We start from the raw sequence: 17,309 nt of genomic DNA on the forward strand, positions 1-17,309 counted from the left end.
GAACAATAAGAGCCATCATCCTGCAGTACCCAGTCAATAGCCATCTCCCTCCTGAGGTACCAGTCTCTCCTAGGGTGGCAATAACCACTTCAACCCAGCTAACTAAAGCCATACTAAAGGGCGTAACACATGGTAAGTACTCAGCCTGGGTTTGAAGAATGAATGAATGGTAAGGGAGGTGCTTGTTTACAAAGGAATTCCCAGATATTTAAAGTCATGTTTACCTCTCCCTCTTCCTCTGGCTGCTCTTATTTAAATAGCCACCACAGCCGTTAATAGGGGAGTCCAGGAAACAACTTCTCAGTTCCAGTTCTTCTAACTTTATTTTACCCGAGACAAACCCCTGTACCTGGGCCATTTCCTACATGTATAAAAGGAGGTCAAACTACTCAGGGGGCCTCTGAGGCTCTGGTGTAAGAGACAAAGGGCTCTGGACACATAAGGGAAGACTAGCTTTTCATAGGCACTCTTGGGCTTCTGTAGCTCTTACTGTAGAGTCGGAGGTGAGGTCGTAATCTGATGCCAGCTGAGACTCATCTAAATTATCTTTTCTTCCTTTCGATTGGCCTCTAAACCTTTCATTGTCTGTTTAACCTACTGCTATTGACTTCTCCGCTGGCACCTGTGTGGTGCCAGGGGCACCTGTGTGGTGCCAGGGGCACGTGCGCTCATCTCAGAAAATAAAAAACAGCAACAATCAGCTCCACTCCCTCTTCCTTTGCCTCAAGAAACAAGCCTCTCCAAGCCAGCTTGCAGGGCTTCCCACTTGCACAAAGGCACACTAGCGAGCCTCATTCCCAGGAAGCCATGATCAGGCCCAAATCAAGAGGGCCTGAGATGCCGTGGTTTCAGACCCCAACATAGCACATACTTGATTCTGGAGAAAGTGGCCTGCCTTCATCCCATTGACTGGCTCCCTCCCAGGAGCAATCTCCATGCTCCTTCTAGGTCCTGGAATATGGTTGTCTCCTGCACTACACTCACTATGACAAGGGCAAAGCCTGAGTCACATTCACTTCCAAGACTAAGAATATAGAGAAAGACAAATAAATAGTTGTTTAAATGAATGAATAAGTGAGTAAATGAAAAATATCTCTGTGAAACCCGTTTTCAGAGTCTAGCACCCTCATGCATGCGTTCAGTCACCCCAGACTGGGCACCCAAAATGGTTCAGACACCTCACAAGGTATTGGGAGTTTTGAGTGAAAGCAACCTAGTCCTATCTCTATAGACTGCTCCACATAAGACAGTCCACAGGTAGGTGTTCCTGAGCTAAGCTGTGAAGGATGAGTATGGTGCAGGAAGACAACAGCAAAACTATTTATTCCTGATGCAAATCTCCATTGTTCTCAGGTGGCCCGAATTTTTACTCCTGCCCTGGTTTTAGAACTCAGGGACTAACAGGAGGTATGTTTTGTCCTTCAGACATTCTTGTAAGTGTGCCTACTTCTGGGCCAATTCTACTCAGGCCTGAGAAGCCCTAAGGCTTCCATTTGTTTGCAGGTGGATGGGATACTTCCTCTATAGGAGCTCTCCTACTTGGAACCCACAAAGTGGCGGCCTTCCTTCAGCATCTAAGTGCCAACACTAAGACCCCTGTGGCACTGATACTTTACAATTAAAAACAGACATTAAGGTTTAGACCATGAAAATTTGAGGACTATCAAATCAATGGCCCAATATTGCTTTCCCTGATAAATTGTGCACTTACTGTGTCTTTTATTGTTTAGCTGATAAGAACAGAGACACAGATAAAGATCACCCTAATGAATCCCCTCCTGTCCCAGCCCTGATCTGCTAGAATTAACATCTTGGCTTGGAGAGGCCTAGACATCTGGGCCCCAGAGAGCCAGCTGGTCTACTGTGGAAGGTCATAGGTTGATTCTTTCGAGTCCCTGTAGACTCCCAACCTATGCAGTTCTGTTCATTGGCCAGCACCCCAGACCCCTCCTCAAACCACATAATATCCCTCCGCTAATCACAGGCATACATACATTACAGAGTGCTTGCCTGACAGACCATCTATCACTAGACTTAGCTCTGCCATTTGCCTGAATTTGCATATTTAATCAGTATCTATCTTTTCTTCTCTCAGGGCTCAGTTTGGAGAGGGGAAGATGATTTGAAAAGTTGGTCCTGTCTCTCTGGGGAAGCTAAAGGCAAGGGAGTCTCTTCTCCTGTCTGGAGTTGTGACTCAAGCATGTGTGGAGTGCCTGTGGGGAAAGGGATGGCCAGATCCTCTCTTGGCTCTGGGAGGTGTTGAGGTGATGATAGATCCCTCCAACGTCTAGCTCCATAAGCAATCCTGAATTCTCCCTCTCTTCTTCCAGTGTTATGCGCTTTGCTGCCTGTGCCCTTCAGGGAAAAGTGAGGTGTGAATCTAGAGTTAGTATTAGGCACCACAAACACACCCCTGTCACTGTGGTGAGGGAACTTGGAGCCATAGCAGAGGTTATCCCAGGGCTCCAGCATATCATTTCCTTTCCCTAAGAAGGTCTCTAGAAAAGAGAAGTACTGGGCCTATATAAAGAGAGGAGTGCCAGTCAATGGGGACAGCTACATTTCGGTGGCTCAGAGAAAGCCTAAGTGATGTGGAAGGAGCAATTGAGTGGACATGAACAGGAAGAGCTGTGCTGATGTGGAGAATGACTGTTAGGGTCGCTGGACCAAAAGTGATAGTTACCATCAATAACGGAGAAACAGTTGATGCAGTCAACACTGACAGAGGACCAAGTGGGAAGACGTGAGGGAGAAACTGGGAAGCAGTAGGGCTGCTATGAGATCATCATAACTGGTCACGGGGAACAGCTAGGATTCTGTAGGAGGATAGCTGGCTACAGTCAGAACAGTTGGCCTGGTAGGGGCAACTTGGCTGAGGAGAGGGACACTTGTTCCAGTTTTTTGAACATATACAATGACAGACATTTGAACGGGAAAGCTAGACTAGGTTGGTAATATATGGGTAGTGTTTGGGACAGCAGGACAGAGTGGTATCAGTGGGCTGAGATATAAAACAGCTGGTGTGAGGTGGAGGTGGGCAACTAAATGAACTGAGCTAGGGAAGGCTAGGCTTCTGTGAGTACATCTGAGCTAAGGAGGAGGCCAGCGAGGCTGAGTTGACATCAGCTAAGCCAAGAAATAGCTTGGCTGAAGAGAAAAGGCCCTGGGTTGAGGAAAAGACAGTTCAGATGAGAAATGAATAACTGACCTGCAGAGGGGAACACTTGGGCTAAGTGCAGACAGCTAGACTGATGGGGCACCTGATCTGACACGGGAACAAATGAGTTGAACGTAGACAGCTGGCCTAAAGGGAGAACAGCTGGGCCTGAGGTATAGCTGAGGACACCTTGACTTACGTGCAAAACAGCCACAGGCCACTCTTGGTGAATTTCTAGGTCTCTCTACTCCTGCTCACACCCTAATTCCATAAATGCCCTGGGAAGATGTGGCTACCACGCACCCCCTAATGTCTACAGGCCATAAACAGGGGCAGAGGACACAGGGTAAGAACAACTTCAACCTCTCCTCAGCACTTGCCCACACACTGTCACGATGATATGGGAAACATGGCATGAAAGTAGGCAGCTAAAGGCATTGTGCCTCCCTTCCCCAATGCCCCTCCAGAGAGGACCCAAGGGCTGTGTGAGGCCCTCTACGCCACAGTCACATTAGTCCTCAGAGAGCAACCAACCTACATACTCTACTACAAGTGGTAGAAAAGACAAAAGGTGACTCTCCAGCTGCAGAACTTTCAGTGATAGAGTCAAGTTTTGGAGCAGCCCTTGGCCTCATGCTTCCCAGCTGCTTCCCAGCTGCTTCCCAGCTGCTTCCCAGCTGCTTCCCAGCTGCTTCCCAGCTGCTTCCCAGCTGCTTCCCAGCTGCTTCCCAGCTGCTTCCCAGCAGTCCTCCATCCATCCCTGTTGTGCTTGGTGACTCTAACTGCCTCCTCAAGGGCCCATCTCCAAATAATATCACACTGTGGTTAGGGCGTTAACATGTCAAGATACAACTTGGTGGGAATTCCACTCAATGACGGGTCCTGGCCACTGGAGTGCTGCCTTCATCTGAAGAAACTGAGGTCAAAAGGTTGAGTGACATACCTGTGGTCAAAGAAAAGTTAGAAGCTCATTAGGCTGGTCCGTCTGGCTCTGGGCTCTCCTTTACAATGGTGCAGCACCTCAGTACTCCTTTCCAGAAGGGGTCCAGGAAGCAAGGCCTCATGGCACGTATCACTGCTCTCTAATTCCTGCCTTCCCTTCTCCCATTCCCTGTTGAGAAAAGCAGTTCCTTCTTTTGGCAATCAGCTGTCTAGAAGAGTTAGCCACTGTCAGGAATGAATAAAGGGCTAGGGACTGGAAAGAGCAGGATTGAGGAGTAGACCTGTGTTGTGGAATATTACTGTAACTATGTAAAGATGTGCTACATTTGTTTGTGCTGCTTTTGTTTAACTTGGCAAAGATGTGTTAATTTGTTTATGCTACATTTGTTTAATTATGCAAAGGTGTTGCTGTTTTACCTTGCCTGCCTAAGGCACCTGATTAGTCTAATAAAAAGCTGAATACTCAATAGCTAGGCAGTAAAGGATAGGAGGGGCTGGTGGGCAGAGAGAGTACATAGCAGGAGGAGTCTAGGCTCAAGAGAATGAGGGGGCGGGCAGGGGGCAGGGGGCAGGGGCAGGGGCAGGGAGATGCCCAGGGCCAGGAGGCAGGCAGCCACCAGCAAGCCAGATACAGAGTAGGAAACACAGAATGAAAGAACAGTAAAAAGCCCCAAGGCAAAACGTAGATGAAGAGAAACAGGTTAATTTAAGTTATGAGAGCTAGTGGGACAAGCATAAGATAAGGCTGAGCATTCATAATTAAGAGTAAGTCTCCATGTCATGATTTGGGAGCTGGTTGGTGGCCCCAAAGAAAGCCTGATACAGACCTGGTCTGTGAGACCTTTCACAGCTGAGTTCTTCAGGGACAACAGCCCTTCTAGTACCCCTGACATCTTTGCTGGGAACTTTTCAACATGGCCTATGTATGCCACGTATATGCAGGAACCCATGGAGGCCAGAAAAGGACACCAGATCCCCCAGAACTGGGGTTATAGGGTGTGAGTAGTGATGTGGGTGCTGGGAGCTGAACTTGGGTTCTTCACAAGCACAGTAAGCTTCATTAACCACTGAGCCATCTCTCCATCTCCTAATTTTATGTTGGGATTGAATATTCTGTTAATAAAGTTTTAGTTTCCTACTTCATTTTAAATTGTTGCTATTGCCTTATCTTCCAGCTTACAATTCTTTTCTTCTATGATATCTAACCTGATAGTAATCCCATATGTATTTGTAACTTTCAGATGTTGTAGCTTTTATATCTAGATGTTTACTTTGAGCTGTTTCAGTTTTGTTTTCTGTTTTTTTTTTGTTTGTTTTTTTAAGACAGAGCTTCACTATATAGTACAAGCTGACCTGGAATTCACTATGAGGCCCATATCCTGGAACTCATGATGCTCATGCCTCAACTGCCAAAGACCTGGGATCACAAGTATGTATCACTAATCCTGGCTAAACTATTTATTTTTAGTTCCAAGTCTTTGCTTTTTGCTCACAGAGGGCAGGAAAGATCAGAATTATATTTAATTGAGGCTTGCTTGTGGTGGTTTGAATGAGAATGGCCCTATAGGCTCACACATTTGAATGCTTCATCTCCAGTTAGAACTGTTTGTGAAAGAACTAGGAAGTGTGACCTTGTTGGAGGAGATGTGGCACTGGAGGTAGGCCTTGAAGAGTCAAAAGCCCCTGTCATTCCCATTCTCTCTGCTTCTCTCTCTACTTCCAACTTCTGGATAAGATATAAGCTCTCATCCACTGCTCCAGCGCCATGCCCACCTGACTGCTTTGGTGCTCTCTGCCATGATGGCCATGAATTCACCCTGAAACTGTAAGCAAGCCCCCAATTAAATGCTTTCTTTTATAAGTTGCCTTCATCATGGTGCTTCTTCACATGAATAAAAAAGTAACTAACTAAGGTACTTGTGCTCTGCTATCAAGTTAAAACCATCTTGAGTATACTATGTAATATTCTGTGAGTTATAAGGTCTTTAACTCTGGCTAGTTGAAACCATGTACAATTCCGAAACATGTCAAACAATTATTCTCTTTAATCTTTTGGGGTGGACCATTTCCTAATCCACTGTAGTTTCGTGATAGGTATTTAAGGGTTAATTCTCTTAAAATAATTAACCAGAAGGCTATTAGACTGAGATGAGTTCCTATGTAGGCATACTGAAACCCACTTACAGTAAATATTCTTAGCCTAAGAAAACAAAACTTAAGTGTAGCCAGTCACAGACAGGAAACTAACCATTGACTAGAGTGCTTACTAATTATAACTCACTAACTAACTTTTAACTGGGGACTTTTGAATTTTACCAATCAAATATTTCCTTTGCTTTGCTTCAGCAAACACCTTATAAAAAGTCAATCCTTCACACTCTACTGGTGGAGTCCTGGGCTTTTGCAGTCTGGTTCTGCACTGTTTATGAGTCATTCATTACCTGTTCTATCAAACGGTTTATAATTCTAACGTGCCTAAATTGATCTTTAGCAGTTCTCAGGTTAATACTCAAGGGAGTCTCTTTGTACACCTCTTTGGTTTTTTTCTCATTGTAGTTCCTTCCTTTTTGGAACACAGCTTAGGGACCTCAAGTTTCTTTGGTCTCTCCAGACTCCAATTTATGATAAACTCTGGGATTCCACTGGGCTATATATGCATTCTACTCCATGCACTGTGACCTAAAAGTTTTGACTAGGCAGCATGCTGGGGGAATCATAAGAACAACTTGATTTGTTCATAGTCCCAGAAGCATCACTTATCATTGCTGCTTATTGTCTAGGGTCTTGAGAACACTGGATTGATTTTTTTTTCCAGTTTTTCTAAACTAGAGAGCAATTCCATTCTGGGAAGCACAGAAATCCTGCTATTTCATTAATAATGTTTAATGTAGTCATTCTGATCATGAGGATCCTCAGGGCCTTGTTTGAATCTCACCTTTAGCTAAAGAACAGCCACTTTATTTCCATAGAAATAAAACTTTGCATTTCTCCAGGATCTAGCAGGGGCAGGATAATACAGCAAATCAAAACATGAATTACATGGTAACAGAAATGCTACATCAGAGCCCAGTTTAAAATACTCTTTCGCTAAATAGACATAGTAATAAACTGATCCCTAAGTTCTTATCTTTATTTCCATAGGTTGGTGCATCTCTTAATCCTCAGCAGAGGGCCTAGCTCTGCCTCCCAAGTGCTGGGATTAAAGGCATGCACCACTACTGCCCAGCTTCTGCTATGGCTTGCTATTAGCTCTGACCCCCAGGCAACTTTATTTATTAACATACAAATAAAATCACATTTCAGTACAAATAAAATATCACCATAGTGCTATAATTTATTCTTCTAGGATGTCTTTGTGTCTTTTTCTTTATTTCTTTGGAAAAGATCCTCAAAGAATAGATTACTGGATCTGAGAACACATGGCTGTGTTATTTTATTAGACGGCACCAGATTCCAGTCATAGGGGCTAGGGCCATTTGCCATTATTGCCAACAATGAAAGAGAATACTTAGTCCTCAAAGACTAAGAGGAAAGCTGAGAGGGGACCAGTATGTAGAAATTGGTACTATGCATTTTACTAAGCCAGGAGAGTTACATGCTCTTGTCCTGTCCTTATCTTTGAGGGCTTGATTTTTCTACCTTTCTGTCTCTTATGACTCTGTATCTAGTCTCCCAGTGTGGGAAGGAAGGTCTTACATGAAGCAGGTAGTTGGTGTTCTCTCAAATGGACCTCTTGAACTACCAAGTGAGAAGGAGTGCACTCTTAGGGGTAAGGACGATTCAAAATATGTGCAGAAAATCTCTGTAATCCAGGTTCTAAATCTGTGAAACAAACAACTGTAGATTAAAAATATTTGAAAAGAAATTGTACTTTTACTGAGCAAGTGCTGGAATTAAAGGTGTGTACCATCACTGCCCGGCCCTATTGACCCTTTTCAAAAGATCTTTAGTGTTATTTATCCCTTTCTATACTCCAGAAAGGAATTTAAATTTTGTTGTGTTGCCTCACAAAAAGCTATGACTATGCATCCAAGCAGAAGAAAAAAATAACGGACTTAGCTTGTGTTTCTCACAAATGTCCAGCTTCATGATAATAGTCTGCCAGTACCCCTAACAATTGAACAAGGTATTATCATATGTCCCAAAAAATTGCACTCCTAGGTATATACAAAGATGAACAGCTTTCTAGTTGTTTGGCTTACTTTTGGTCCAACTGGGAAACACACTCCTGCTGTTACAGCACTAGACCCAATAAAAGGCATATATCCAAGATAAAGGTTAATACATAAAAGTCAATTGTTTTCCTATATACAAGCAATGAACAAATTAATTTTGAAATTAAAAATGTCATTTATAATACCACTCCCCAGAGAGATAATATGATACAGATATCTTAATATATTATAAATATATGAAGTGGCCTCAATAAAAAGGATAGAGGAATAACACGCTGACAGAGTTAAATTTGGAATGAGTGGAGTCCAATGTTTAAGGCAAAAGAATTGCATATCATTTGGCACTCTAATGGGTAAGGTGGTTTCCCACAAATAAAATGCATATATGTGTATAATAGGATTGAATGATTAACAAAATAGATGGTGAACTGTGGGAGAAAAGTTTCTTACGGTTGAAATAGAAGGTTGCACATAAGCAAAGGAGTCTATAATGATCTACCCAGTAATTAACTACAACTGGTAACACCAACATAAACCTATGTTTAGCTTTATATAGGTAAAGTAGGTTGCCTATAGGAATATTTACATTTCTGCCTACTTTTCTTTATAAACAAACACCTCCTCTCTCTGTTAGCTGAGGGTCCTAGAAACAATGATATCCCTAATATGCCTACCTCTCTGATATTAATTTTTGAGATACAATTCTGTGGCAAAAGTTATGAGGGCTCCATGGAGAAGTGATTAAATCTAGAAATTGGGCAGGAAGTACTGCAAAAAAACACTCCAGTATTTTGTGGTTGTTGCTTGAAACAGGGACTTCTACATGGCTAAGGCTAACCTCAAACTCTCTATATAGCCTAGGCTGGTCAGTTCAGGTACTTATTTGCTGGTATTATAGGTGTATGTACCATCATGCCTTGCTAAGGTATCTTATAGTGGCAGAAGGCACTAAAAACTCCACAATAAAATAATGTAGGAAAACTGGAATATAGAAGTCAACTGAAAAAGCTCACAATGTCCAAGGTAGAAATGATTTGACTAATGAAATATGTAAAACAAGGCTATATTACACTCAAAAGTATAAAAATAAGTATTCATGAGTCTATACTGCCATAAATACATTACATACATAAATTAATGGAGTCTGGGCATAATGGTGCTTGTCTTTAACCCAGCACTCAGGAGGCAGAGGCAGTCTGATCTTTGTGATTTTGGGGCCAGCCTGATCTACATAGTGAGCTCCGGGACAGCCATGACTACATAGAGAAACCCTATAAAAATTTTAATTAATTAAATTATATACATATTCTATGTATAGAGATTCTAAATTATTCTTACAAATATTCTGCCATTGAGATGAAACATAATGCCCTATTCTTGAAACTTACATTGCCAATGAAGACTATTTTATAGAGTAGTTTGGAATGAGAGAAAGTATAAATATCAACATCAAGAAACCTGGCAAGCCGGACATGATGGTGCAAGCCTTTAATATCAGTACTTGGGAGGCAGAGGCAAGCAGATCTTTGTGAGTTGGAGGTCACATGTTCTACAGAGTAAGTTCTAGGCCACATGGTCTACAGTGTGAGTTCCAGAACAGCCAGGGCTGTGTGGAGAGACCCTATGTCAAAAAACAACAACAAAAAAGGAAACTTGGCAGGCACCACTTCATCCTGGTGAGCAAGTCTAATGGAGCATCATCAGTAATAATGAATACTGATAATATTTCCTCTTTACATGATGTGACAAGAATGGTATTTTATACATAAGATTTTCTTCGCCCAAAATTGCATTACTGTGAGATATGATGGCTACTCTCAGACGTCAACTTGACACCGGGGAAGAGTCTCAACTGAAGAAGTGCATCATTAGAATGACATGTGGGCATTTCTGTGGGCATATTCTTGATTGCTAGTTGATGTAGGAGGACCCAGTCTACTGTGGCAGTACCATAGATAGGCAGGTGGGCCGAGTATATGAGAGGTAGCTTAATGTGAAACTGGGAGAGAGTTGGTAGTACCTTTCTTTACAGCTCCTGCCTTAAGTGCTGTCCCTGGCTTCCCTCAGCAATGGACAGTAATCAGTAACCAGTGAGCTGAAATGAACTCTGTCCTCTTGAAGTTGACTTTAGCCATTGTGTTTAACACGTCAACAGAAAGAAAACCAAGATATTGGTATAATAAGAAGAAAAACATAAAGCACACCTATATTGTGAGACAGTAAATATCTAACTACTATGTTTCAAAAGTGTCAAGGTCATTAAAACTAGGTGAACTTAAAAAAAAAACAACTCTCAATAGGTGAAACCCTCAGAAATATGATTTTAAAATGTTCTGTGCTAACAAACAGGCAACTATAACAAAAAAAGGACACTGAAGCCTGTGAAGATGGCACATTACTCAGTATGTAATAAAGCATTAGTATTGGTCAGGTTTGGCAAATGAACCATCCTAATGAAGGGCTTTAGAAAGAGTAAATACAGGCCTGGCAGTGGTGGCACACACCTTTAATCCCAGCACTTGGGAGGCACAGGCACGCGGATCTCTGTGAGTTCGAGGCCAGCCTGGTCTAAAGAGTGAGATCCAGGACAGGCACCAAAACTACACAGAGAAACGCTGTCTCAAAATAACCAAAAAAAAAAAAAAAAAAAAAAAAGGCCTGTTTTAAAACACGTGCAAGTAAAGAAACTAACACTATACAGATAGAGGTGGTGGTGACAGGTCTGCGGAAATGGAAACAGAGGGCTTGATATGAGTTTCTGCGGAAGCAGTTCCTGAGTAAAGGCATGTGAGCACTCAGATCAGTGGGGAGAACAGCACAGCACCTGTGCATTCATGGTGTTTCCTGCACCATTCTCCTCTAAGATTCCGGGAGGGACCATGTGGAAATAGACAAAACCATAAAGAGTCCCCATGAATCTCATGGATTATCAAGACCCAAATGATAACTGAATCCTACCAACGAGGGGAAGATAATTTTATTGGAGTCAGATTGGGAGTCTCTACCCTGTGGTTGGGCTAAAGGATTCCTTTCTCATGAAGAGCCTCCAGATCACCCCAGTGTCCCCAGAGGAGGGAGGAACTGTGACAAGAGGCATAGGACCAGGGAGACATGGCATGGACTCGCAGTTATCCGGACTTACTCCCGGGCAAAGTGGAGACCTCTCTTAGCCCAGCCACAAGTGTCTGACCAAGTTCGAGAGTTCTGAGTGCAGGAGAGGGGGAAAGGAGCAAACCATGGCCGTTCATATTCTCACTGCTTCCTACACTCCTCTCCACACCCTTGCATGGTCAGATTTATCCCCATTTCACAGGTGGTAAGGCTCTGCCTTACAGCACTAAAGGAGAGATTGATTCTTCCACCATGGAGCTCCAGGAGTAATACAAACATTGCCTCCTATTTTACATCCAGAAAACAAAAAACGCAAGGACTGCACTCCCCACATGCACAGTGTTCTGACTGCTTAGGGCTAGTTCCCAACTCCTGTATCTTATGCCCAGAAGGAGCAGCCATCTTAGGAGACAATAAACTATTGACAAAACGAAAAAGAACCACACAAGTAATTTTCAGACTTGTTTGCTCGCTGTACATTACTATCTGTTGCAGTTTGACAGAAGTAGGCTGATGCCACATAGAGGGTTCTGAGGCTCATGTCCTTGAATTTGACAACACACTCTGAGTATTACTCTTTCCACGCAGTGAGGGGAAACCGACTACACTGGAATCTGAACATGGCAGGCAGAAGGCTCAAACAGGCTGCAGCTACCAGGAGGAAAGCCTCAATCGAAGCAGCAGCATAAGTTAGAGCACTCTGCCCAGCAGATGCTGCCCTGGAACTAAACATAAGGGATGTCTTCAATGTCCCTTCGCGGGGCCCTGCAGCCACCCCTGAATTCCCTCGGGCCCCTTGGGTAGAAGGGGTCCTGCAAACTTCTTTGCATCCAAAAGATCCGCCCCATCTTCTGCTTGTTCTTTCTCTCCTCCTCCTTTACCCTTGCCATGTCGTCAAATTCTCTAATCATGTCCTCATTGCTGAAGTGCATATCGTGGATGGCCTCTTTATACTCCTTGAGGCAATGGGCCAGCCCCTTGTTGGTTTTTCTTTTGGCTTTTCTGGGCAGGAGGTCCTCAGCTGGGCGCTTGCCTGCAGAACTTCCTTTACTTTCTGGCTTTGCCTGGCTCTCTGGTCTTCCTTCCTGTTTTGCTTTTCTCTCAGGCTCTGGCTGCTCCTGGCGCTTTGGCAGCATCCCCTCATCTCCTGCCTTTGCCTGGCTTTCTGACATTTCTTTGTCTCCCAGAGAAAAGGCTACTTCTGTCTGTCCGTCCTCCTGTGGCGCTTTACCCTTTTCCATCTGTCCTTGCATCAAAGGCATTCCTTCCTTCTCCCTCGAGACTTCTTCCATGTCCAGATTTTTATTTTCCTGTCCTGGGGGTTTAGGAGGGGGTGGGGTGGGGAAAGAGGAAATAGAGAGGACACCGAGACTGAGGAGCAGCACGGAAGGCACATGCATCTGGTCTTTGCATCTTGCCCTTGAGAATGGTTCTCTAACCAAGCCTGTCTGCCCTCCAAGTGTGCCTTCTGCCTGCACCCCACCCGCACAGGTGAGGGAAGGACACACCTGCAGGAGCTGCCACCTTCTCTGTGCCCCTCCACTGTAGCAAACACTGTGGAATAGGGCGGGGGTGCGCAGTGGAGCCCCGATTCTGCCTGTTTCCCTGTCCAGGCAGCTGCTGTACACTGACCTGCAGGGGTTCAGAACAGATCGCCCCTGCTTTCCAGGGGTCCCGGCAAGCAGGCATCAGCAGGCTCCAATATGCTGACAGGGCACAGGGCAGGGTCTGTGCACTCAGTGAAAAGCTGTGACCAGGAAACTGTCCTGGATTCAGGACTTGTCCTCCTCCATCCCTCCCTGCTCCCCAGCAGCCATTTCTTTTCAAGCCTTGAGCTCAAAAGGAGGACACTCTTCTAACTACTTTGGGGTCTGTGTCTCCCTGCCCTGGCTGGAACTCAAGAGCCCACCTTGGCGCTGAACAGCGTTTGGGTCAGGCATGGCAGAAGGTTGTTTTTCTTTCTTTCTTTCTCTCTTTCTTTCTCTCTTTCTTTCTTTCTTTCTTTCTTTCTTTCTTCCTTCCTTCCTTCCTTCCTTCCTTCCTTTCTTCCTTCCTTCCTTTCTCTCTTTCTCTCTTTCTCTCTTTCTTTCTTTCTTTCCACGCTCTCTCTTAGAGGGCTCCTCCTAGCCCCGGTCCAGAACTGAGACTCCAAAGAGGGGCAGAGAAGGGGCAGCGAAGGCAGCTAAGATATTGGGTGGGGTGTAGCAGGCAGGCTGGGATACTTGGGGGATGTCTGCCTCCTCTGCCCTCTGCCCAGCGGCTGCAAGCTCCCCAGTAGCCTCCATTTCCCATTGCCTCTTCCGTCTACACCCAAGCCCTCCTCCCTTGTCCCAAACTCCACCTCCAATCTTTCCCTCCTAGCGCCCAGCTGGCCTCACCCCGCAGCATTCGCCTCTAGGAGCAAAGCCTCACACTGACCTGAGAGAAGCAAGAACAGTAACCAGGAGCCCAGGGACTTGAGAGATGGCTCTGGGACAGAGCCCTGGGGAGCGAGGGCGGGGCACTCCAGCTGGCAAGTCATGTGACAGCATCCCAGCACCAGCCTTCCCTGCTCTTGCATACTAGCAAGAGTCAGTGTGTCAGTCACACAGCACCTCCTTGAATCTGGTGTCCCTCACCTCTTGGGTGTGTCTGTTTCTCTGATGGGAAAGTTGCTTTTACAAAGAATTTTATTCAATACCAGTTTTTTTTTCTTCATTTGTACTGGGCATTGTGATGCAAGAACCTTGACAATGTGGCTTTCAATTCTATTACAAGATCAGAATCACAGAGGCAAGTCCTGTAACTGAATTGAATGTGTGGACAGTAGGATATTTCACTTTTGAGAATAAAGTAGAAATTTGTCTCACCATATGACAATTCCTAATTTTATTGTCTGACTTTCGTGCATTTTCTAATGGAAAAGGAAAAGTACTTATATTTGAGCTAAGTGAAAGAATGATTCATTTAAACGGGAAATGGAGTATGCAAGAGGCAATGATGTGACCCTGGATGAAAACAACCGTCATCAGCCATCCTTCCAGCACACAGCTTGAGTAACCAAAGCACACCTCTGCACCAATCTTCTGGACTGAAAGACTAATCACCTTCCCATTAAATATATCTAATCTGCCCTCTATCTATGATGTTCCATGCCCAGCATCCAGCTGCCTGGTCCCCTGCTCCATCTTCTCAAAAAATTCCTGAGGCCTTAGGAGCTTTAAAAAGATCTCCATCACAAAGCTCTCTCACTTGCATCTCTGACAAACAAATGATGTTGTGTGACTCCATTACTTTAACAAGTTGTAAACAAGGAGTCCCTGTTGTTATGTGGGATGCCCCTCTCTCTGGCTTCACCTAGCCTTGGGGAGGTTCCTTTACAGTAGTCTTGAAACCTCATTAATAGACTATGTTGCCTCTCTTCCAAAAGACAGAAATGGCCTTCTGAATGGAGACAGGCCACTCTCTCCCTGGTAAGAGTTAATCCAGGTGGGTCATCCAACCTGGAGTCCAAAAATGGGGATCCTTCTTCCAAAGCCATACTAAAAAGCAAAAGGGGCCATACTAATCCCTTCATGAGGTAATGTGCCTCCCCTTCCATAAGCCCTGCTCCTCTGGCAGTCTCCCACAGAGGTGCAATCTTGCAGTCTCTAGAATCTGCCCACTTTCCTCTCTTTTCTAGGTGTGCTTTCACTAACCCTCTTTCCTTCCCTGACACTGGGAGCTTTCTCTAAAGCTCCCTCCCTACCGTGTGGCTGCTTATGAACCCTGTGTGTCAGCCATGCAGGCTTAATTCAGATGGGACATCTTTTCTCTTTTTCTGCTCTTCTCTTTCCTCAGGGCAGCTGAGGAGATTTGCAATTTACCTACCCTGGAACTTTTCAGTTTTTTTCTTTCTCTGTTTTCCTCCTTAGGTTTATTTATTTTATTCTCTGTGTGTGAGAGTTTTCCCTGCATAAATGTCTGTGAACCACTTGGGTGCCTGGTATGCAAAGAGGTCAGAAATGCCATCAGATCCCCTGGAATTGGAGTTGTGCATGGTTTGAGACTCCTGGTGGATGCTGGGAACCAAACCTGGGTCTTCTGCAGGAACAAGTGCTCTACAGACATTAGGGTTTCTCTTTTAAACTCTAATGTCATTATTCACCAGAGGCTAGAGAGATCTCTCTGTAGTTAAGAGTCCTTGTTCTTGTTGAAGACCCTTGGTCAGTTCTCAGAACCCGTATGGAAGATCATAATCATCTGTAACTTCAGTTTCTGGAGATCTAACACACTCTTCAGACCTATTCCAGTACCAGACACCCAAAGGCTATACATGTATGCATTCAGGCAAAATACCGCTACACATAAAACAACATAAATAAATCTAAACTTTTATTGTCATCAAATATCCATTGAGTCTTTTTAAAAATTGCATTATTAAAGAGACCAAATACCTCAAGAAGATTTGTGGATTTTTCTGGACTCAATATGTCGATTTTATAATTGTTTTTGTTTTTAATATCTTTATGAGATACATAAACGTATAGAAAGAAAGAGCATATTAGGGTTTTATAAAGAACTAGTTTCCTCAAATTTAGTTATTGGAATAAATGAAGTGATAAATAGTATGTGGGAAAGTTATGGAATAAGATGACCAGCCCGGCCAATATTAGAAAAAAATACTTTTTAAGGCATGTTTTAAAAGAGAATAGAGATATGATAAGGAAGGTTTGAGGAAACTACTCATGCTCTCAGATATGATAGCATATTGCTAGTGAGCAAGACATAATTATTAATTCCACATGATAGTATCAAGTTGAACTAATACTACAACATAAAGTTGAATTAAAATTGATGGGCCTGAACAATTCAAAATATTATTTATTGTTATCCTGCCTTGTTTTAAAAAGCTTAAGGCTTATTATTATTATTGTTATTATCATTATTATTGATTTCATTATTTCTAATTGAATATAGGTTATTTTCTTATCCACTAAACGTCTTAAAAATCCTATGAACACAGAAGCCATGAAATATACTCAAAGGACCAGATACATACAGACTCTTGCAGACTCTTAAGAATGCCGGTGTACTATGTCTGCTTCATATAGGCTTTTATCAGGGAGTCGCACAGCCTGGGGATGTAGCTCAGCGGTAGAGTACATGCTTTGCATGTATGAGGCCCCGGGTTCGAGCCCCGGCATCTCCAACACTTCCTTTTTCTTTTGCAGAGTGTTCCTGCAAAAGGTGTCCCAGACTTTAACTTCCTCCAGGAGGCTATAAATGCAGAGCTAATTATTGGATGGAATTGCTCATCTCTCACAGTGACAACAATGTGACGACATTTCCATGGAGACCAAAATAGTCGGGTGAGTAGAACGTGGTCATGCCTCCAGGGATATGTTTTGTTCACAAAACAAAAAAGCAAAGCTCTGCTTTCCTGCTGGTGGCAGTTTCTCTAAGGGGTATGCTTTCTCGGGAGATAACAAGGGTGAAGAGTTCTTGCTTTGAGAGAAAGGAAAGGAGGGCTGGGCAGAACCATTCCTGCTTACTGAACAGGGGAAGCATTGCTGTTGTCATAGAAACCTGGGTTCATTATGAAGACTGTTTTCAATGTCGATCCAGGAGGTGTCCTGGAAAATGAGTATTGTTGGTGTTTGGACTGAGCTGAGCTTATGGATTCCTGGAGGTGAGCACTGGATTCTTCCTGAGGGTAGAGAGGAAGATGCAGGGATCCCAGACCCAAGTAGGTTCACCCCCACTTCAGGATTTGTTGGAGTGTGTCTCCAGGAGGAGACAGACTTGAGACTATTGTGCCTCTTCAGTGTGCTGTTCTGTGCAGGGGTGTGCTGGAGTCATTGTCCGGGCTAGGTGTTCTGGGGGAGGAAGCAGGAGGGACACAAGATAGTGTGAGCACACTCTGATCCCAGTTTCCTGTTCTGTGAGAAGGGAATGAGATTGCT

The 17,309-nt window shown here is 44.0% G+C and overlaps 1 protein-coding gene and 1 non-coding gene across 2 annotated transcripts; one reads left to right on the plus strand and one right to left on the minus strand.

Moving 5' to 3' along the window:
* Nucleotides 1-11,861: 11,861 nt before the first annotated feature.
* LOC131899922 (transcription elongation factor A protein-like 4) lies at nucleotides 11,862-13,886 on the minus strand. The gene is made up of 2 exons (XM_059251387.1): nucleotides 13,804-13,886; nucleotides 11,862-12,700 (listed from the first exon to the last, which is right to left on the minus strand). The coding sequence occupies exon 2, from the start codon at nucleotides 12,675-12,677 to the stop codon at nucleotides 12,111-12,113; it is 567 nt and encodes a 188-aa protein (XP_059107370.1). The 5' UTR covers nucleotides 12,678-12,700; nucleotides 13,804-13,886; the 3' UTR covers nucleotides 11,862-12,110.
* A 2,597-nt stretch (nucleotides 13,887-16,483) lies between these two features.
* On the plus strand, nucleotides 16,484-16,555 carry Trnaa-ugc (transfer RNA alanine (anticodon UGC)). The gene has a single exon. It is a non-coding gene; the product is annotated as a tRNA-Ala (tRNA).
* Nucleotides 16,556-17,309: the final 754 nt, after the last annotated feature.

This window comes from Peromyscus eremicus, chromosome X (assembly GCF_949786415.1).
Source record: "Peromyscus eremicus chromosome X, PerEre_H2_v1, whole genome shotgun sequence".
NCBI classification, from domain to species: domain Eukaryota; kingdom Metazoa; phylum Chordata; class Mammalia; order Rodentia; family Cricetidae; genus Peromyscus; species Peromyscus eremicus.